At 37.7% G+C, this 22,291-nt stretch overlaps 1 protein-coding gene across 1 annotated transcript in view; it reads left to right on the top strand.

Moving 5' to 3' along the window:
* NAMPT (nicotinamide phosphoribosyltransferase) overlaps window positions 1–13,652 on the top strand; it is a 38,970-nt gene extending 25,318 nt beyond the window's left edge. The window contains exons 7-11 of the mRNA XM_059397025.1: window positions 3,290–3,515; window positions 5,719–5,838; window positions 8,690–8,830; window positions 9,954–10,088; window positions 12,125–13,652. Coding sequence (XP_059253008.1) covers window positions 3,290–3,515; window positions 5,719–5,838; window positions 8,690–8,830; window positions 9,954–10,088; window positions 12,125–12,235 — 733 coding nt within the window. The 3' untranslated portion in view covers window positions 12,236–13,652. The remainder of the gene's footprint in view (window positions 1–3,289; window positions 3,516–5,718; window positions 5,839–8,689; window positions 8,831–9,953; window positions 10,089–12,124) is intronic.
* The last annotated feature ends 8,639 nt before the right edge of the window (window positions 13,653–22,291 follow it).

Raw genomic sequence — 22,291 nt, 5'->3', positions numbered from 1 at the left:
TTTCACAAGTATGATACTATAAATCTGAGAATAAAGATATGTCTTCCTTAGGGTTTCCATATTAAAACAGGATGTCTCGTAATATTTATTGCATTTATAAATTTGTCCCTTTTAATATATAAGAATATTTCAGATGTTCCTAAATGGAAAAGTCTTTTGAACAGTAGCATGGTATAGTGAAGAAGCTTTGAACTAAAAGCTGGGAAATCTGAGTGACCCAGTAAACCTTACAGCTGACAGGGTGGCCCTGGGCAGGTTGCTTACCTCTCCCTTCCCGAGTTTGTCCATCCAGCCAAACAAAAGGAGGAGCTAAAATGCAAGTCTCCAACATTAGCAGGTCATTAAGGATAAATGAGCTAACATCTAAAACAACTTGAAAATAAGAGAACTCTAAAAGCCATTATTGTTACAAATATTTTAAGGAATATATGAATCTGGACTTACGTATATGCTGTTATCGTTTGTTTTAAAAAAAAAAAAACCCACTGAACCCAAAGATGTAGGGAGAGTTTGGTTGACCAAGAAACTTAAGAGAAGTATTAGACTATTTAATGTGGAACCCAACTTAAAATTGTACATCATGTGGTTAAGAAAATGCATACTTTTTTGAGCTTACGTAAAACTGCCTTGTTAAACTATATAAGTAAAACAAAAATCAATAGAACATTGAGGAGGAAAAAAAATATGCTATTTATAAACTTTTCCTTAAACTTTGGAAAGTTGTCAGTTTGATTTGATGACTGGAATAATCGCATTAGTAGAATTCATTGAACAGATATTTATATAAGCTCCATATACCAAATACTATTATCAGAAGAATAGGTGTTACAATTGGATTATGTAAAGGGTGCTGTAGGATATGTCTCCCTGGTGATCAATATAATAAAGATAATCACCTTCCTGCCTAACAAGTAGATCTGGAGTCCAGAAGAAGAACCTGGACTAAGGTATAGATTTTGGAAACCCTTATCACAAGTGGTTTTTGTTGTTGTTTTTAAAAGCTAGTATTTTTCACACAAGGAGGTGGATGGAGGAAAGCATGTACCAGGTCAGAGCTTATAGTTAGACTGAAGGGGAGAACACAGCCTCCGAGGCAGACTGGAACCATAGAAATAGGAAAAAAATAAAATAAAAATGGTGGAGAGGTCTCTGAAGTTATGGGAAAGAAAGCTTCAAGGAAGTTCAGGTGCCAGAGAGGAAGCAAGTAAAAGACTACAAATGAACAACAAAGTGGTGGTGGGTGATGCAAGGAGCAGAGGGAGGGGACTGTTGATACCAGCACTGGACAGGCAGCACTGTGTGGGCGGCCAGCTTTGCCTGTACGAGTTCATTCTTACATTGCAAAGCTTTCTCGTTTTGGTATTCTTTGAGCTCAATTTTCTCCACCCTTATAAAGAGGACAGTAGTAGTTCTTGATGTAGATGGGGCTTCTTTTCATTCATGTCTTAATTATCCCTTTCACCTGCAGATGCTGGCATGAAGTAGGGAGTTGGATTCGTAGCTACTGGCAGCCTCTGTACTTGTCAGGAGCAGTGTTTGCTCTAAAATAAGTTTCATGTGAATAGACCTGCTGTGTCTCCATTTCATACAAAAGTTATCACTGAGTAGCTAAGTCTTTATAACCCTGAAGTGTACATGCTCTGTTAGCACCAACATATCACTGACTGCATGGGGAAATAGTTTACTTCAGTCCTTGAGAGGGAAAAAACAAAACCCGAGGGGTGCCTGCGTGGCTCAGTGGGTTAAAGCCTCTGCCTTCAGCTCAGGTCATGATCCCAGGATTCTGGGATTGAGCCCCACATTGGGCTTTCTGCTCACCAGGGAGCCTGCTTCTCCCTCTCTCTCTGCCTGCCTCTCTGCCTACTGTGATCTCTGTCTGTCAAATAAATAAATAAAATCTTTAAAATTTAAAAAAAAACAAAGAAAAGAAAATAAATATTTTTTAAAAACACCTGTAATGGAATGACAGTTTCAATCATAGATTAGTGTAACTCTTCAGTTTTGAAATAAACTTGAACCTACATGGGCCTATACAATAAATGAATGGGTTGTCTTCCCATTATTTTACGTAGAAAAATGGATGGGGTAGAGATGAAGACTAGAAAATTAGGGAGAAGAAAAAATGGTTTGGCATGAGGAATTGGTAACAGTTTTCAAATTCATTATTAAATTGTTTGACCTAGGGGCACCTGGGTGGCTCAGTGGATTAAGCCTCTGCCTTCGGCTCAGGTCATGATCTCAGGGTCCTGGGATCAAGCCCCATATCGGGCTCTTTGCTCAGCGGGGAGCCCACTTCCTCCTCTCTCTTTCTCTCTGCCTGCCTCTCTGCTTACTTGTGATCTCTGTCTGTCAAATAAATAAATAAAATCTTTAAAAAAAAAATTGTTTGACCTATACTTATTAACTAAGAAGTGCTTGTTATATATTATTAATCTTATTCAAGAAGAATCATTATTGAGGACATTTTAAAAATCACTGTTGCAGTTTCTGCGTAATAGAAACTCTCATATTTTATTTCCCATCTTAATTATGTTTTGCCCAAACTAAGTATTAAAATTCTTATATTCCCTGGGCATGTATTAATTAGTAGTGGATACTCTATAGCTGAAATAAATGGCTGCCTGTAATTGGCCATTTAAAGGTATAACTGGTAAAGGGTTAGTTGACTATATGTACATACAGTACGGTACAAATAATTGTGTAAGTAATTGCCATTAAGTATAAGATTTTTAAAGTTAAGATAGACAAATATATGTCCCTGCTATTATTGGTATATGGTTTGGAAAACTCACAGAAGGGAGCCAAGTGCTTGCATTGCCTAGCAAAATAATAGGAATATGTAGTCACTCTTTCTGACATTTTGGCATTCAGGAGTTGCTTTTTTTAGTTAAATGATTTGGTTTGATTTTTTAAGTAAACTCCACACCCAGCATGGGGCATGAACTCACAACCCTGAGATCAGGAGTCACATGCTATACTGACTGAGCCAGCCAGGCACCCCTAGTGCACTGATTTTAAATGAGCAGGTTCAGGAATACAAAAAGAGTTGGGTGACTATGACTTTAAGAGTTAAAATAACTATGGGACAGGAATAAGATTTCTTATACTCTTAAACATTAGCCAAGGGGTAGTGTGGCCCAAATAGTCAACAACCTTATGATGTGTATTCATTAAGCTAAATCACTCACCTTCTTTGTGATGTTGATGGTGTAAGTATAGTGCATGAGAAGTGATTCAGGAGTAGATAATGTGTCTGCCTAAGTAAATCTGTTTTCATTTTATTTCCTAGTACCATAACAGCCTGGGGGAAAGACCGTGAAAAAGATGCTTTTGAACATATAGTAACACAGTTTTCATCAGTGCCTGTATCTGTGGTCAGCGATAGCTATGACATTTACAACGCATGTGAAAAAATATGGGGTGAAGACCTAAGACATTTAATACTGTCAAGAAGTACAGAGGCACCACTAATAATTAGACCTGATTCTGGAAATCCTCTGGACACTGTATTGAAGGTAAATTTTAACACATAACTTGATTATTAAAATGCCTATAGATGAGCTATATTAGTACTATTTTAATTTCATTTGTGCACATACCATTTCAGAACTATTTTAGCATTACAGCCCAAGGAGGGTAATAAATTTGTCCAAGGATACATACAGCTCTGGGTTAGTTGTGTATCATCAAATAGATAATAATGTTGAACAGATATTTTCTACATACCTTGAAAATTAATTAGTAACATTATGGATACCTGGGTGGCTCAGTGGAGTAAGCATCTGCCTTCCGACTCAGGTCATGATCCCAGGGTTCTGGGATCGAGTCCCACATCAGGCTCCCTGCTCAGTGGGGTCTGCTTCTACTCTCCCTCTGCCTGATGCCCCCCCTTTTTGTGCTCTCCTGCCCTCCCTCTCTCTCTCTGGGAAATAAAATATTAAAAAAAAGAAAGAAAATTAATTAGTAATATTAATCCTGTGATTTGGTTACCAATTTTGTGGTTTTTCTTTACCACAAATCATTGCTATACCTTTGAAGTTTTTAGTGCAGAAGAAATACATGCAAGGTGACATGGAAAAAAAAGAATTCAAAAATTCTTTTCAGGTAGTGATTCTTTGGAGCTACTGTTGATCCTCAATGTAGCGTTGCTGCTTTGCTTTTTTTTTTTTTTTTTTTTAAGCATTCAGGACTTGGTTTGCCTTCTCTGGAAATCATTAGTAAAAGCAGGTTATTTGGTGCCTACTACTAGAAAAATATTGTGTTAAGTGCTTTACTTAAGCTGTGTCATTTCATTTCTATGAAGATGTGTGATAAATATTACCATCTCTTTTATAGACAAAGCAACAGGCTTGGAGAGGTTAAAATAACTTGCTAAAGGTCACACAACCTGTAAAATATGCCAGGTATCCAATATAGATCTTTGTAGCTCCTGCCTTCGCACTTCACCAGACTTTCCCAACTAATGATTAGATGATAAGTTACCCCTTGAGAAAGGGGGATAGAGAACCAAGGAAGTCTTTTCCTATCCCATTCAGTAACAGGCAGTTTTGAAGATCTTAATCTGAAATACTAACAAATTGGGTTTTAGCAAATTTAACGGGTTTCATGTCTTCCCTGTTGCCTAATAAAAATGTACTGACCTAATTAAGAATAAACCAAGCCATCCGTATGGAATTTTCTCATTGGTAAACTCTTCATTTAGGAAAAGGGAGTGATTCGGGGTAAATATATGTCTGGTAGGTCTTTTGTAAGTTCTGACCCAAGCTTTCTGAGAAATTTTAGATCAGTGTTCAGGAATTTCAGCTGTTCTAAAACTTAGTAGGCAGTGAATGAGTGGGATGATTTGTATAATACGCAATTTGTCTTTAAAAAAATGGGTGTCACCATTAAATAAGAACTTCTGAGAAACTTGGGCTGTATGTGCTTCATTTCGTGCTTTGTAATCATAGTTTGAGGTTTTATAATTCAGATGGATTATATTTCGTTCTATCAGACAGAATAAGCCAAACTGGGGCACCTGCTTGGCACAGTTGGTTAAGCCTCCAACTCTTGATTCGGCTCAGGTCATGATCTCAGGGTTGTAGGTAGGATGGAGCCCTGCCTCTGACTTGTACTCAGTGCGGAGGCTGCGTCATATTCTGTCTCTCCCTCTGCCCCTCCTGATAATGTTTTCTCTCTCTCTCAAACAAATAAATCTAAAAATATAAATAAGCCAAACAAACTTTTGGGCATAGGCAGAATAAATCAAAATCATAAGTTTGTCAAATGATGTTTTATATACCTACTAAAAATATGATATTTACTGCTTTTGATTCATTGACGTCTGGGTTACAGGCCCAGCCTGTGTTCACTGGGCACTCTGCTCACTTAAAATTTACTGTTTAAATTTCCTAATGTCCAAGATTCTTTCCCTGAATCTGTATTAATTTGAAAGATGGGAAGAAGAAAATTTTGTATTTTGAGCGACTTTACAGTATAAATTGACATGATGGAAAAACAGCACGCCTGTTTCTAATGTAATCAAAAGGAATTGAGACTAAATTTTAGAAGGCTTGTATATAGTGTTGTAAAACTTTAAGCAGTTTGATCAGTTTTTATATTCTCAAGATTGTCTAGCAAAGCAAAGTCATTTTTTTAACTACGGAAAGCTTTTACACTCCCCCCCCACACACACACTCAGTTTTAGTTACTTTCTTGGGTTTGTATTTTCCCCTACAGGTTTTGGATATTTTGGGTAAGAAGTTCCCTGTTACTGAGAACGCAAAGGGCTACAAGTTGCTGCCACCCTATCTTAGAATTATTCAAGGGGATGGAGTAGATATTAATACCTTACAAGAGGTAAGTGTCTTATATTAAAAAGTTCTGATAAAGCATTCCTTAGAATTAAGCTCATCAGTTTGATAAATAGCACATTAATAACTTAAGTACCACTCTGATTCTTTTCATAAATGTTCATGATCATATATATTTTTTTTAATTTTCAGCATAACAGTATTCATTATTTTTGCACCACACCCAGTGCTCCATGCAATCCATGCCCTCTATAATACCCACCACCTGGTACCCCAACTTCCCACCCCCCCGCCACTTCAGACCCCTCAGATTGTTTTTCAGAGTCCATAGTCTCTCATGATTCACCTCCCCTTCCAATTTCCCCCAACTCCCTTCTCCTCTCTAACTCCCCATGTCCTCCATGCTATTTGTTATGCTCCACAATAAGTGAAACCATATGATAATTGACTCTCTCTGCTTGACTTATTTCACTCAGCATAATCTCTTCCAGTCCCGTCCATGTTGCTACAAAAGTTGGGTATTCGTCCTTTCTGATGGAGGCATAAAACTCCATAGTGTAAATGGTCCACATCTTCCTTATCCATTCATCCATTGAAGGGCATCTTGGTTCTTTCCAGTTTGGCGACCGTGGCCATTGCTGCTATAAACATTGGGGTACAGATGGCCCTTCTTTTCACCACACATGATCATATATCTTCTAATTGCTTAAAATTTATAGACACAATTGATCCTTGAATAATGCAGGGGTTGGGGTGCCAATACCCCCTACACCCAGCACAGTCATAAATCCATATATAACTTTTGACTCCCCCAAAACTTAACTCCAAATAACCTGCTATTGACCAGAAACTTACCAATAGCATAAACAGTCAATTAACACATATTTTGTCTATTCTATGTGTTATACACTATATTCCTAGAATTAAGTAAGCTAGAGAAAAGAAAATATTAAGAAAATCATAAGGAAGAGAAAATGCAAGTCTAGACATGGCAGCCAGACCACACATACTACTCTGTCCTCATTGGGCATCCTTGATACTAACCTAAAGATGTGTCATTATGAAACAAGAAAATAGGCGCCTGTTACGGAACACTTCCTTGTATATATAAACTGAAAAGTCTTGACATAGCTTGAACAGGTGTGTCTTTCTGGAATACAGTTACGAAATTCAGATGGTGTTAATATGTGCTTTCTCAAAAGAGTATAGAATGGTTTGTCACTTCTTCTAAATTAAGCATTGACTCTCATCACTATTGAGCCAAACAGTGTTCTTGTTATCTAAAACTTTTGCGTTTTTCTTTGAAAAAGCTTTTAAAGCACTACAACTTTAATACCTAAAATACTCCATAAAAATGAAGGCTGTCCCTGCTATCATGCTGTGCACGGTCTCCTGTCCTAAAGCACTGGTATTTTCATGTCCATCAGTCTCCAGTAGCACCCGCTTGTATAACACAAGTTACCAAAGGATTTTTCTGTTTCCAAGAATTTTTGGTGTGGTAAAAGTAAGGTCAATACCCAAATTATAAATAGTTTGTGTCCCAAAGATCCATTTAAGAGAAAACTATGGCATATAGCAAACAGCGGTTCAGTGGTGACGTGCAGTTGGAGTTCCAGAACAAAGTTTCTGAAAGAGCTCGCTTGCAGTTACAGAAATGAGCTCTCCCAAAATGCCTTACTTAAGAAAAGTGGAAACTCCCCAGACAACTCTTAAGACATTTGGTATGGGGAGGTTAGGGGCTTTCATGCAAAAAGGAAGGAAGACCTGAGTAGAGAGAGCTCAGCAGGCATTTTTAATTGTTGTTGTCTCCTTAGCTCAGCTAAATTAAAGGTTTCTTACTTGGTACCCGTTAAGAACTATTACCCATGCCTACATTTTAGCAAGTTTAGCAGGTGCTCTCACATGCATTTCTCCCCCTTTCACGTGAAAAATCACAGGCTGGAAGGGGGCTGTGCCATTTTCAGAGAACCCATTAGTTCAGTGTTCTTCCATGGCTCACACCCGGCACTCAACTCTGCAAGTCCGCTTGTTCATCCGTGGGTTTGAACTTCCATGTAAAAACTGAAACTCTTCAGTTTTCTTTTTCTTTTTTTTCTTTATAAATTTTGAGAGTGTATGTGCAATTTTTTTTTTTTTTTTAAGTTGAGAATTAGCTTTAAACTCGATGTATGTTTGTTTGTTTTAACTTACGAACAAGAAGTTAAATATCAAGACAGATACTCCTTGGCCTTCATGAAGCCTTGGTCAGAGATGAATCATCTGTGTTAATGCAGATGCACTTGTATGTTTTTTGACCTAAAGGGTAACACGTGCTTTCTTTGTCTTGAAGAGAGTCGAAATAAGTTTTCAGAAGCAAGGAAAGGAATTGTAGCAGTTTTGCTTTTGTACATCTACTAGATGCCTTAAATGTGACAAAATGAAAATTCTGTTTAACTTCACAAACAGCAGACTTCCCTCATTGTCAGCCTCACTCTTGAACTTTGCTTCCCTGTGACATCTTACGAAGTTGATACAACCCTGCTGTAGATTTCTGTGTACCAGAATCTACTTATTTAGGAAAAGAGGCAGAAACCTCTCTTGTGATAGACACAAAACCTTAAATGTTTTATCACCAGTTGTTTCTCATTCCCTCATTCCTTTCATTCCCCCCACCCTGACCACAGTCACAATGGCAACACTACACATGCAGGAGCTTGGAGTGAAATCCCTTCCTTTCACACTTTTTGAAGTGGGTAGGTTATTTAAAAGAGAAAATGTGGAATATAACTCTTTAGGCCTTACTCTTACCTCACCATGTATGGTGTTATGACTCTAGGATGTTTTTGTTCATCAGTATGACTCAGCAAAAATAACCTTCCTCTATCAGATTACTTAGTTTTTGTTTCTTAATCCTCTAGATTGTAGAAGGCATGAAGCAAAAAAAATGGAGTATTGAAAACATTGCCTTTGGTTCTGGTGGAGCTTTGCTACAGAAGTTAACGAGAGATCTCTTGAATTGTTCCTTCAAGTGTAGTTATGTTGTAACCAATGGCCTTGGGGTATGTACAACTTTTACTCCTGTGTTAGTAACTTCTGTGTCTTTTACATTGAATAACTGCATTCTACCAAAGGATATGATTCTAAACTCCTAATATGCTGTCATATACCACTGACCTTGACTCCAAACAAGGAAAGAAAAGAGGTTAAAAAAAAGATGTGACTTGGAGAGGAGGAAAAATAAGATTTGAGAGATGATGCAGGCCACTCATTTCCACTGCTTCAGTATTCTACCTTTGAGTCAGAAAGCTGACCATTTTGAGTGGGAATGTCAGCTCACCTAGCCATCACATATTAAAGATAAGTGGCACTGTCCCGTGTTTGAGGAAGGTGGAGCATGAGGTTGGAGTTCAGATACCACAGTCCTGTTCTGATAGTCTTAAAACAGGAGAACCCAAGCTGCCCACTTCCGGGAGCTGAACAGCAATCGCCCTTGCTGGCCCTTCTAGCCGCTGAGAATCTGTAGATCCAAAGGTGGGAGTGGGGGTTACTAAGAACTCCTCAATACCTGGCTTGGCCCCCTGCTTTACTTCATTTCTGTCTGTCTTTGGAAAATTCTGAGGTTGATTGGCTACTTGCTTCTATTATATTGGCCTCCTACCTTTCTGATGTTTAAACTAACCTCTGTTCTCTTCGGGTTATCTAGGTCTTCTTTGCTTTTCACAGTAACATGGAATAGAGTAAAAAGTAACAAAAGGAGAGGTTATCAAGTAATGGAATGGAAGCTTTTACCTTAGTAAAAATCCTAGTTCCCTTGCCACAGATTCTCTAATACAGTTGACATAGATTTTTTTTCAGTAGCATGCATGTGCTGTACTTGAATCCGTTTAAGGTAATCCAGAATATATAAGATCCCTTAAGGGTCACATGTTCACTTTAATGACTTCTTACAACTAGAGTAGTAGGTATCTCCAGTGGTAAGAAAGGATATTTAAGACTTTGGATTTTGTTCATACCTTATACCTTATACAACAGAGGACTCCGTTCTCCAACACAAGCTAGAGTGATGCTTCTAAAAGCCAGCTGTGGATTTGCTTAGTTATACCTATAAAATACCTAAGTTTTTTTTTCTTGAATGGGAATTGAGTGAACATTCCTGATTAGTCTTATTTCTCTTTCTTCCAGATTAATGTCTTCAAGGACCCAGTTGCTGATCCCAACAAAAGATCCAAAAAAGGTCGATTATCTTTACACCGGACACCAGCAGGGAATTTTGTTACACTTGAGGAAGGAAAAGGAGACCTTGAAGAATATGGTCATGTATGTTCTCTATGCTGTTTTTTTTTTTTTTTTTAACAATAGGTTAGCTTTCCAAATTAAGAAAGGGGGCTTCTATGTTGTATTTTTAAATTATTTTCAGAACAGATTTTTTTCTTGAAGGACAAAGTACTTTTGTGATAAAGTGTACAAATGCTGACCTAGTCTACCAAAATAAGATGAAAACCAAGAAGGGGCTAGATTGTAAGTCAGTGTATACAGTGGGTGAAAAACTTTATAACATTCAAAAAAAAAAAAAAAGTTCTACACAGTGACCCACAGGGTAGTGATTGATGAGCTTCAACAAGATTTTGTGTACATATTCTTACTTTTACTGCCAATTTAGCAGCAAATAATTTCTGAAGAGGAATAGCCAAAAATACTAAAGGAAGCTATTTATGTTATAGTAAAACTATGATACTTTTAATAAAGGAAGGGCTGTCTAAATTCTGAGATGTTGTTAAAGATAATTGCTTTTTTTTTTTTAAACTTAACAGAATCCAGTCAAGATGGTTTTCTTTAGTCTCATGTGATTCTCACAGCAATTCTGGGCTACAAAATGCAAATTATGTTATCTTAATGTAAGATGTGAAAAGGCCAAGACTGGATTCTGATGACATAATAACAATTGGTGAAACCTAGACTTAACCAAGTTCCTGGATTCAAATCAACCAAACCAGAAAAATTCCTAGTGTGCCGAAGTGGTCCATGTGCTGTAACAGTCTTTAACATGCAAAAGTACACTTGTATTTGTGAACTCAAAAGTTACAAAATTTATTTAAACCACTGGATTGAACAAACTTTTAGAGGGAAACTACTTATGAACATTCATATTCTCAGAAAAAAAAATACCAAAGAAAGTTTATACCATACATTATCACTATGGATTCTTAATACCATGTCAGATATTCTGCTTAGAGTGTATTACTTTGACACTCTTAAGATTTTGAGGCAGAATATTTTTGTCTTTAAAAAGTATTTAGTCCCTAAGCTAATTTTTAGGTTTAGCCTGATGGTTTAGGGGTTTGGTAGCCTTCACTTAACTCTCCTAGCTACCAAGAGTTTGCTGAATTAGTGTTTCCAGATGGACTAGCATCACTTTAGACACAGTCCTAACTAAGATTTTAAAAAGGCACTGATTTTAAGAGTATGTACATGATACTGTAGAATGTTTGAGGCAATAGTCAGTTATAATCCTAAATGGCATTTTAATTTAAGACTAGGAAACCCCATTCTCTGATAGTACTTAACTTTATGAGAGAGAAGGTCATGCATCTCAATCTCAATGCGAAATTTAGGGTGTTTTAAAGAGAAACTGAAGGCAGGCAGATAGTTCCTTAGGGAGACCCAAGTGGTTTTACCAGACCCAAAAGAGGATTTAGTTTTAATTCTCAAGCCTTGTGACCTTTGCATAGATCAAATGGATTACATGTATCAGTTAGTTCTGGAATATACAGTTTTTAAATCAGCCACGAGCATTCATCAAGAAATCAGTACTTTTTTGTTTCTGGGTTGGTTTCTTGTTTTTTTTTAGGGGTTTTTGTTTGTCCAAAGTCCAAAACTCAGTGACTAGGAAATTTATCACATTCCAGGGTGGGTAGGTTTAATCAGTATTGAGTCTGTTGTCTAGGAACAGGGAAGGTCTGGCAGGCTTTTCTTGCTCACTGTCCATCATAATGATCAGCGACAGCAGGACTCTTCTGGCAGCCGAGCACCTTCCACCTGAAAGCATCGAGATGGATCGGCTAGGATGTTTTTGGATTTTCCTTCAAGGAAAACTTTTAAGAATATTTAGCTTCTTTTAAAGCTAAATATTTTTACATAGCGCTTTTAGATACTGCCAGGCTCTCTGCCTGCTCCACAAGCATTGCATATAAAGATATTTCATAATTTGAACACCATAAAACATCACTGTGTTTGACTAGTCAGTCTAATTCATCAAAGCATTAATGAAGTATTTTGCTTGATTGTTAATAAAACTTACATTTTTATGTTTACATAAAATATGAAAATATATTTACATTGTTTTATTTGTACAGGATCTCCTCCATACTGTCTTCAAGAATGGGAAGGTGACAAAAAGCTATTCATTTGATGAAATAAGAAAAAATGCAGAGCTGAATATCGAACTGGAAGTAGCACCTCATTAGGCTTTACGAGTGGGTGTGTGTGCTCGCCTGCGTGTGTGTGTGTACGTGCATGCACGCACGCGGACACCTGTGTGTATGTAATAAGGTTTATTGTACAGATGTGTGGGGGTTTCTTTGTGTTTTATGATACATTACAGCCAAATTGTTTGTTGGTTTATGGACATACTGCCCTTTCGTTTTGTTTTTTTTTCCAGCGTTTAGGTGATCTCAAATTAGGAAATGCACTTAACCATGTAAAAGATTAATGCTAAGGCAAGCTTTTTAGGGCCCTTTGCCGATAGATAGTAATTCAATCTGGTATTGATCTTTTCACAAATAACAGAATCCAGAAACTTTTATATATAACTGAAGATCACATAAAACAGATTTGCATAAAATTATCATTGATTGCTTTATGTTTATATTTAACTTGTATTTTTGTACAAACAAGATTGTGTAAGATATATTTAAAGTTTCAGTGATTTAACAGTCTTTCCAACTTTTCATGATTTTTATGAGCACAGACTTTCAAGAAAATACTTGAAATAAATTACATTGCCTTTTGTCCATTAATCAGCAAATAAAACATGGCCTTAACAGAGCTGTTTATGTTATTGTACAATTTGAAAATTATGTCGGGACATACCCTATAGAATTACTAACCTCACTGCCCCTTGTAGAATATGTATTAATCGTTCTACATTAAAGAAAATAATGGTTCTTACTGGAATGTCTAGGCACTGTACAGTGATTATATACGTTGGTCATTGTATTGTACCAGTGAAATGCCAAATTTGAAGGCCTGTACTGCAGTTTTATATGTCAGATATTGCCTGTGGCTCTAACATGCACCTCAAGATTTTAAGGAGATGTTTTTAGAGAGAATTTCTGCTTCCACGATAGAATATATACATAAATGTAAAATATTAACAAAAGTGGAAGTAGTGTATTTTAAATTACACTTCTGAATTTATTTTTCCTATTCTATAGCTGATACGACTTAAATGAATTACTGGAATGGGTAGTGAGTGTACTTATTTTAAATGTTTTGATTCTGTTATATTTTTCATTAAGTTTTTTAAAAATTAAATTGGATATTAAATTGTATGGACATCATTTATTAATTTTAACCTGAATTCCTCAATAAATAATGCACAAGCAAGTTCTTAAATGAGGATAAATTAAAGCATGATGACATGAGTTTGAAGAGAAGAATCTTAACCAAGAGTAGTAAGTTGGCTACATTCAAAGTGTTCAACATCAAAAATGTTCTAGAGTGATTAACTGCTAGATTCTGAGTCAGTCATCACATCTGACAAGAGACCAGTTTTGTTTTAATGATTCTTGTCTATTTACGTCTGTTCTAAGGCAGGAGTTGGCCAACTGTGGCCAAGTTCAGACTGCTTTCTTTTTTATAATAAATACCTGTTGTCTATGACTGCTTTCTTGGGATAGTGCAGAAATCAAGTAGTTACATAGTGACCATATGACCCACAAAGCATGAAAAGTTTATTATCTGGCCCTTTGCAGAAAAAGTTTGTCGACCCCTGAGGTCTAAGAAAAGGAGTGTGTGCCTTGAAGTTTAAGAGAAATGTTGATTTCCAGGGACAGGAGGAAACTATGTTGATAAGGAGTTTGTCTTTCTTTTGTCCTTTCTGTTTTTATTTAAGAATCTGATCTTGGAAGACCAATTTTGAAAGCTTTACTAACATGACTTTAAATGTGAAATTTAAAAAACTGAAAAGCCATAAATCATTTGTCCTAAACAGTTACAAGAGAAAGGTATTTATCAGTAGAATAATGTCTCTTAAAAACATCATTAAAAAGAAGGTGGGTTTTGCAAATGATTCTAAACATTAGTTTATTGAAAATAATAAGCACTGTTCACTTTTATTAAGAGTTTTCATCCTGTAATGCCTAGTGGAAAATAATTTTAAGCTAATTCTTTTAAATGTATCTAAGCAAAAATTAGTATTAAAAACACAGCTTTCTTCACAGAATGTGCTAAGGGGCTTTTAGAGAATTAAAACACCATATTTATTACCAAATAACAACTTTGATAACCACCCATAATTTTGATTTTGTTTAAAACATTGGAATTATAGTACAGATAATATTCTTTGTGTTCTGTGAATCTCAGCAGTTTCAGAGTAGCTAGGGGATTTTATTTTCAGACATCCGGTGAATGCTAACATCTGTGCAGTAGTGCATGGCGTAGAAGGAGAGAGGTGGAATGATTAATTCTATTAGCCACTTGGAACTGAGTAGTCTGAATTTCTGTGACTAAGCACTTAATATTTGGCCATCCCCATTCTATGTGCTAACTATGGTTGACATAGTTATCAACTAGAATTCTGCTGTGTGTGTCACCTTTAAATCAGCCTAACTCTTCCAGACAAAAGCAAATGGCATGTTTGGGTTTGCTTAAGTCATTAGATTTGCAGTTGACATCAGTTAATCCCTCTCAGTTTCATAATATCATGAAGCATTTGTATTTTAAATAGAAGATAGGAGTTCTGTGTTAAGACTCTTTATTTGTACTCTATACTTCAAGTCAAATGGTTTTAATGATTATCCCTTATTTCCTTTCTTGAAATAAATTGTTATGAAAATATTTTATAATGAAACTCATCTTGGAAAACTAGAAAGAGAAAAATGGCAAGGTAATTATTGTTCTGTTTGCCATAATTTAGAATTCAACACTTAAACAAGTATTTTGTAGTTTTACATTCCTTTTTAACCCATTCAGTGGAGAATGTCCAGCTTTTCTCCCAAGTTGTATGTTAATTATAATATGTATATTACAACATCAAAGATGAAACATGTAATAAACATGGAAATAAAGTTTAGCTCTATTAGTGAAATGTTAAATTTGACTGTGTGCTTCAAATAATGGCCATTTCCAGATTTACCCTCTTTTAGGTATTCCTCCAATTCAAAGAATTAGAAAATGAGAGACAGGCATTAGGGATGACTCCTCTATTTTCTGCCTTGTGTAGCTATCCGAATGGCAGTGCCTCTTACTAAAGACACTGGAGAGAGACCAGATTTGGGGGGAAAGGGCACAATTCCTAGGTTAAGATCTGAGATGCCATTGAGACATTTAAATGTGGATATTAGGTAGTTGAATTTACAGATTGGGGACAGGAGGATCTCCAGGTATGAATTTGATGTACAGCTGGTCATGAAAGACACAGGAAAGGGTACTTCTCTAGGGAGACAGACTATGCCCTGGCAAACCACATGCCAAATCCATCCTGTTTTTGTAAATGCAGTTTGATTGGAACAAGCCATGCACGTTAGTCTGATTATTGCCTATGGCTGCTCTCATGCTACAGTGGCAGAGCTGAGAAGTTGTGACAGACCTCAAGGCCTATGGAACCTAAAATAATTCACTTTATGGGCCTTTAAAGAAAAAATGTGCCAATCTCTGCTGGAGGGTATAAGGAAAGGAGGACCAAGGGCAAACCCAGAGGAACTCTAAAAATCTAAGTGGCAGAAGTTAAGCAGGCAAAGAAGACTGACAAGTAGCAGCTAAAGAGATGAGGGGAAAACCAGGAGGAGTAAAGGAAGGATGAAAGAAGGGAGTGTTTCTGCACGGTGTTGGAGATGTGCTGAGAGACCAAGTAGAGTGAGGGATGAAAAGCGTCAACTGCATTGAACCTGGAGATAACTAGCGGCTTCCCAGCATTCCCTGCACAGAGGCAGAGGCAGCACATGGCAGAAAGCCGCTACCTTGCAAAACTCTGAATTCTGGATGTAAAAAGGAAACAAGTGAGGCAACAGTTTGTCTTCCTTTCCCTTCTTAGCTACTGCTTTAATTCTGAAAAGGACTTGGGAAAGAGGGAGAAGTTGACGATAACAGAGCCAAAAGGAATCCGTGGGGGGCATGGGGTCCAAAACACTTGCCGTGATGGGACAGGTGCTCATGCAGGACATGGTTTTCGCTGTGAAGTCAGAGACCAAAGGAGATTGCGCTTTGGGAAAAGGAGGCTTTTAAATAGTTTTTGTGGAGAATACAGTGACCGGAGGCATAGTACGACTATAGCACAGTGTGGAGGACCCAACTGTTTGGTGACAACTTAAAAGTGAAAGTTGGCCTATTGCGATGCTTTTGTTCCCTTTCATAGTAGCACTCCGATGCCTGGGTACAGACACAGAGAACATGGAGATACTTAGTGTTTTGCCAGATGAGTTATGCTAAGTGAATAAGTGCCAAAATAATGTTCCTACATATCTAAACCGGAGAGGTAAGGACATGAGAGCTACCCAGAGCACTGGGAAGGTAGTAGGGAGCCCAATGGACAGTGTGCTAGCAGCTCTGGTCTACGTTGCTGGAACAGGCAGGTTTGGAAGAACAGGAAACACTAGTCTCAGTATACTTGGATCAATGATCAGAGAGGAGCAAGTTCATGGTATAGTACTTTCCAGGGTATGACCTTGCAGTGGCTGAATGCAGAAGATCTTGAGACACAAAACAAGAACAGGAAAGATGGCAGATGTTGAGGTAGAAGAAAGCTGTATAAGGCACCAGCATGTTCCGTGAATGAAGGGAAGGGACCCAGAGGTCAGCAGGAGGCAGCAACAGTAGGTGGTATGAACCTCAAAGGGATCAGGCAGTGGAGACCACTGACCAAGGTCAGCCTGCGAGAGGAGGCGCTCAGCCTCCTCATGGTGTCCAAGCACATATGGACAAGGAGAGACAGACACAAAGCACTTAGTGTGTTGCCGGCTGTTTGATGACCTTTACCAGGCACTAGTCAATATCTGTTGACATAACGGAGGGAAGGAATAATCTCAATAAGAAATTTCTTGATTTTATTAGCATGCTATAAACACCCCTTCTGCTGACACAGGCCCAAGTGTTCGAGCCTTTATTGCATTTTTGAAATTGCTTGTTTTTAATGTTTCAAGATTTACATTTTGTTTAGTTCTTTTAAAAAGAGCAACCAAAGCATTCTGCAGCCAAATAAAACCAGTCACCTCACCTGTATTCAGGCTCTTCCCACTTCGTTTTAAATTACTATTTCATTTTATTTGAAGTTTCTCTAATTGTTATCTGTTCTTCAGAGACAAATCCATCTTTATTTGGTTCACAGTCATTTGTTCTATTAAAACTTCCCAAAAGTATTTGTTTAGGTCATTCCAACAAAGAAAAATATGTTCTTAAAAGGAATTTTAGAATCAGATTACCAACTGCACCAAAATTTCTTTAACTAACATAGAAGTTGGCCTTGATAATCAGGAAATTTGCCTGTAGACTACCCCAGAGCAACTGAGCCTTCGCCTTATTGGTATAAAGACTCTTGGTGACTTAACTTAGTATTCGTGGGCACATGAGGCTTTTACCACATTTCAGGGCTTGTGCTGTTCTTTTGGTGAGCAGTAGAAACTACCAGTTGACTTTTCTACTGGCTTATAGCATAGTTTGCAGAAAAAAGGCAATTTTGGTTTACAATGATTTATATTCATCCCAGAGAAATGAAGCATTATTCTTGGTTGACAAAAAATTTCAGTTTAAAGTTATCCTGACCAACTTTTTTTTTTTTTTTTAATTTTGTAATTGGTTACTGAGCTTTTACTTCTTTGACTTAAACTTTTGGAAGACATGGTTTTTAACTTAAGATGGATTATGCTTATTTATAAGCAATCCTGATGAATTAATTGGCTACAGGTTTAATTCTGATGTGGTCGGTCTTCCGAGTAGCCCTGAAGATTTCTACCAGATTTCTGAGCTCAGGGGAAAAAAAAATAACTATCTTCAGCTTCTCACTTTCTATTTCTTCCTCCTCGGGAAGGAATTTCTCTATTTCTCTCATCCTTTAAAAAAAAAAAAAAATCCCTTGATAACACCAGCCCTCCTCATCTGGTCCTTGTCACTCATACAAAGTGACCTCTTGATTGTCAAATGAGTGTGTTTAGTTCTTCTTACCAGAGGATTGCTCCTCTATTTGCCACTGCCAATAACTGAAACTACTCTTTTGTTGTCTATGGTATAATATGGTGGGGGCCCTCGGGCTCTTCTTCACACACTTAAACCCTTTAAATATTATCTTGTCCTATTTATCTCCTCATTTGTCTTGGCTGATCTTAGCCATTCTCATGGTCTCAGCTATCACCTATCTACTAAAGCTTCCATGCATTAATATCTCTAGGCTAATGAATTTTTCTATGATGCCTTGTCACCCAGATACCTACCTACTCAAATATAGCAGTTCCAAACTTAGCATATTCCTGAAGATCTGCCTCATTTAGAGGCTCAGCCCACCACCTACGTGAGATTCCCCCCACACACATGATCAAACTCACGGTCCTGCTAATTTACCTACTAAATGTTATGATTTTTTTCCCTCAAACTCCATTTCAGACCTGCAGCTCTCTTCCTGAAACAATATAAATAATATCTAACTAGTTTTCCTGTCCCAACCCCCTCTCCCTCTCGTTGTACGTACCAGAGTATTAACAAATTCCAATAGTGTCAGTCCCCCACTTAAAACATTTGAAGCTCCCTCTAGCCTCCAGGATAATGCTCAGAATCCAGCCTAACCCACAAACCCTCCTTGATCTGCCCCATGCTACACAGATAGCCTCTTGTTTTACTTTTCTTTATCTGTGCCAGGATTAACTGATTTGCTCTACCTTCCACACACTCATGCACACATATTCACAATACACTATCTTCTGTTTTTTTCTGCCTTTGCTCATGCTGACGCCTCCGCCAGAAATGCCTTCCTTTGGCCAACTTATTGTAGGTGATTAGGTGATAACGCCTCCAGGAACCCTTTACAACTCATTCATCTGCCATCCTCATTCCATGGACCCTTCCTCTGGGCTCCACAGGTATTGAGTATATTTCTAAAATGCACTTGTGATCCATGGGTCTATGTCCTATGGTGTAGGATGTGTACAGCAGTGTTTTATTCATCCCTATTTCCTGCATTTAGCACATAGTAGACATACAATTGTTTGTTGAGTAAATGTCATTCAGATAAAGGCTTTTCTGAATGTTTTGGTACCCTATATAATGCTAATACCCTGACCATTTTACTAAATATTTAAAAAAGCCATTTTACTGTTTTTTAAAAAGATGGATAACTTTCAAAACATGTTCAAATATTACTGTCCTTTTGAAAAATCATTACAGTACATTCATGAAATAAGGTGTTTAATCAAAATATAGATTAGAGCCTGGAGGTTTGACAATGGCATGGAGGAAGATGAGCCTAGGCTCGTCTCATTCCATGAATACAATGAGATAACTATCTAATCATCCTAAGTTACCCCAGAAATTGACCTGAAGACTGGCAGAACAAACTCTACAACTTAAAAAATAGAAGCCACATTGAAGAGATAGGAAGGGGAGGGATGCAGTTTGGGAGAGAAATGGATTGTGGCCAGTGCAGTGGGGAGGGAGCTGTGATTAAGGAGAAGGGCCAGAGACTAACAACACAGGAAAATGAATCCCCATAGCAACTGGCTTCAAAAACGAGAGGGGCCAAATTTTGTAAGTTCTTGAAACCAGCAGGACTTGAAGCCTGGTGTTTTAAAGGTCAGGAGACTTGGATGATATAGAGTCCCACGGACATTGCTCAGCTTTTGGAGAGAACCTAATCAAACAACACAACAAACATGGATGTAAGCTTGGAAACAGTGATCTAAAGAGTACCTGGAGCACACAGTGGGGAGTTATTTGCTCATCTTGGAGGACATCCCAAAGAGAAATACTGTGGAGACGCTTCTGGTAACAAAGGAATTGCCATTTCCCTTTGCCACCACTCAGCATAACCACAGGCCCACCTGTGGGAACCAATGCAACATCCACTCTCCCTTCCTAAATTGCTTACACCAAGCCCTACCACCAAGTGCTATGGGGGAGCCACTCTTCCCAGTCATGCTTACTTCAGTCCCAGCACAGCTGACCCCCTCCACCAGAGGACATGCCCAATCTCCTGCTCCCACTCTCTACTAATGTAGGAGTTTTGTGGAGCCTCAATTCAGGCAGTGACTGGTCTCTTTTCACAAGCAGTTCAGAGCACACCTAGTTAAAACACACCACATTCAGACCAGGAACCAAACACTGCCGAAAATAGGCAAAGAGATGCCGCAGATGACTGACCTAAAGGATAAAACAGCCAGAACACAACAGCTGAACACACACAGCACACATTGGAGACACTCCCAGAAACGCCGGGCCCTGGTGAACAGGATACCACATGACCACATGGTGGCACGGCACTACTGGACCTCTTCTTCATGAGGCTGTTACCCTCAAGAACAAGAGATGTAGTTGACTTTCCTGACACACAGAAATAGGCACAGAAACTTAGAAAAATGAGAAGACTTTTCCAAATGAAATAACAACACAAGGTGATGGGCAGAAGAAATCCAAGTGAAAAATACAAGTAATTATGCCTGATAGGGAATATACTGTTCATAATGATACGGACTCGAGAAGACTGGAAGGCATCAGTGAGACCATTAATACAGATAAGGAATAAAACAGCAGGGATAAAGGTCTTAAGAAACAAAGTGAGAAATATGCTTGGTAGCAGCAGGCTGGATGATGAACAAATTAATAAGTTAGAAGACAAACTAATGGAAAGTAATCAAGCTAACTAAAAGAGAAAAAAGAATTATGCAGAATGACAATAGACTTAGGGAACTCAGTAACTCCATCAAATGTAATAACATTCATATTATAGGAGTTCCAAAAGAAGAAGAGAGAGAAAAGGAAAAAATTATTTGACAAAATAATGCTGAAAACTTCCCTGATCTGGGGAAGAAAACATATCCAGATCTAGGAGACACGGAGGAGCCCCCAAAAATCAACAAAAGCAAATTGGCACAGAGACATATTGTAATAAATTTAGCAAAATATAATGATAAAACTTTAAAAGCAGCAACACAAAATAAGATAGTAACTTATAAGGAAAACCCCATAAAGCTAACAAGGGCTTTTTCAGCAGAAACTTACCAAGCAAAAAGGGATTAGCATGAAATATTCAAAGTGCTGAATGGGAAAAATCTGCAGCCAAAAATATTCAATCAAGCAAAGCTATCATTCAGAATAGAAGGAGAGAGAATTTCCCAGACAACAAAGACGAAAGGAGCTCAAGATTACTAAACCAGCTGTGCAAGAAATATTAAAGGGGACTCTTTTGAGTGGAAAGGAGAGACCAAAAATGACAGTATAAATGTAGGAAACACAAAAGGAGCATCAGTAAAGGAACTCAAAAAAGGATGTAAAACATGACAACATATACCTAAAACCTGGGAGGAGTAAAGAATGGGTTCACTTAAACAACCATCAGCTTTAAGTATAGACTGCTATCTGCAAGAGGTTAGATACAAACCCAATGGTAACCACATATCAAAAACCACTAATAAATATGCAACCAACAAAGAGAAAGAAATCAAATATATTATTAGAGAAAATCAGCAAACCATAAAAGACAAAAGACCAGAGAAAATCATCCAAAACAACCACAAGTGCAGTGACAATAAATTCGTATCTGTCAGTAATTACTTTGAATGCAAATGGACCAAACACCCAATCAAAAGACAAAGGGTGACAGAATGGACTTAGAAATAAATAAATAAATAAATAAATAAATAAATAAATAAATAAGATGGGGGGGCACCTGGGTCGTTCAGTCATTAGGCGTCTGCCTTCTGTTCAGGTCATGACTGCAGGGTCCTGGGATCAAGCCCTGCATCCAGCTTCCTGCTTGGTGGGAAGCCTGCTTTCCCTCTCCCACCCCCCCACTTGTGTTCCATCTCTCACTGTATCTGTCAAAGAAACAAAATCTTAGAAAGAAAACAAGGCCAATCTATATCTTGCCTACAAAAAACTCCTTTTAGATCTAAAGACAGATGGAGAATAAGGGGATGGAGAAAAAATTATTCTACAAATGGATGGCAAAATAAAGCTAGAGTAGCAATACTTGTATCAGACATAATAGGCTTTACAGCAAAAACTATAATGAGAAATGAAAAGACACTACATAATAATAAAAGGGACAATCCAAAAAAGAAGATATAAAAATTTTAAGTATTTATGCCCCCAACATAAGAGCA

Source organism: Mustela nigripes, chromosome 4 (genome assembly GCF_022355385.1).
Source record: "Mustela nigripes isolate SB6536 chromosome 4, MUSNIG.SB6536, whole genome shotgun sequence".
Lineage (NCBI taxonomy): Eukaryota > Metazoa > Chordata > Mammalia > Carnivora > Mustelidae > Mustela > Mustela nigripes.
This window is presented reverse-complemented; position numbering and strand designations above follow the sequence as displayed.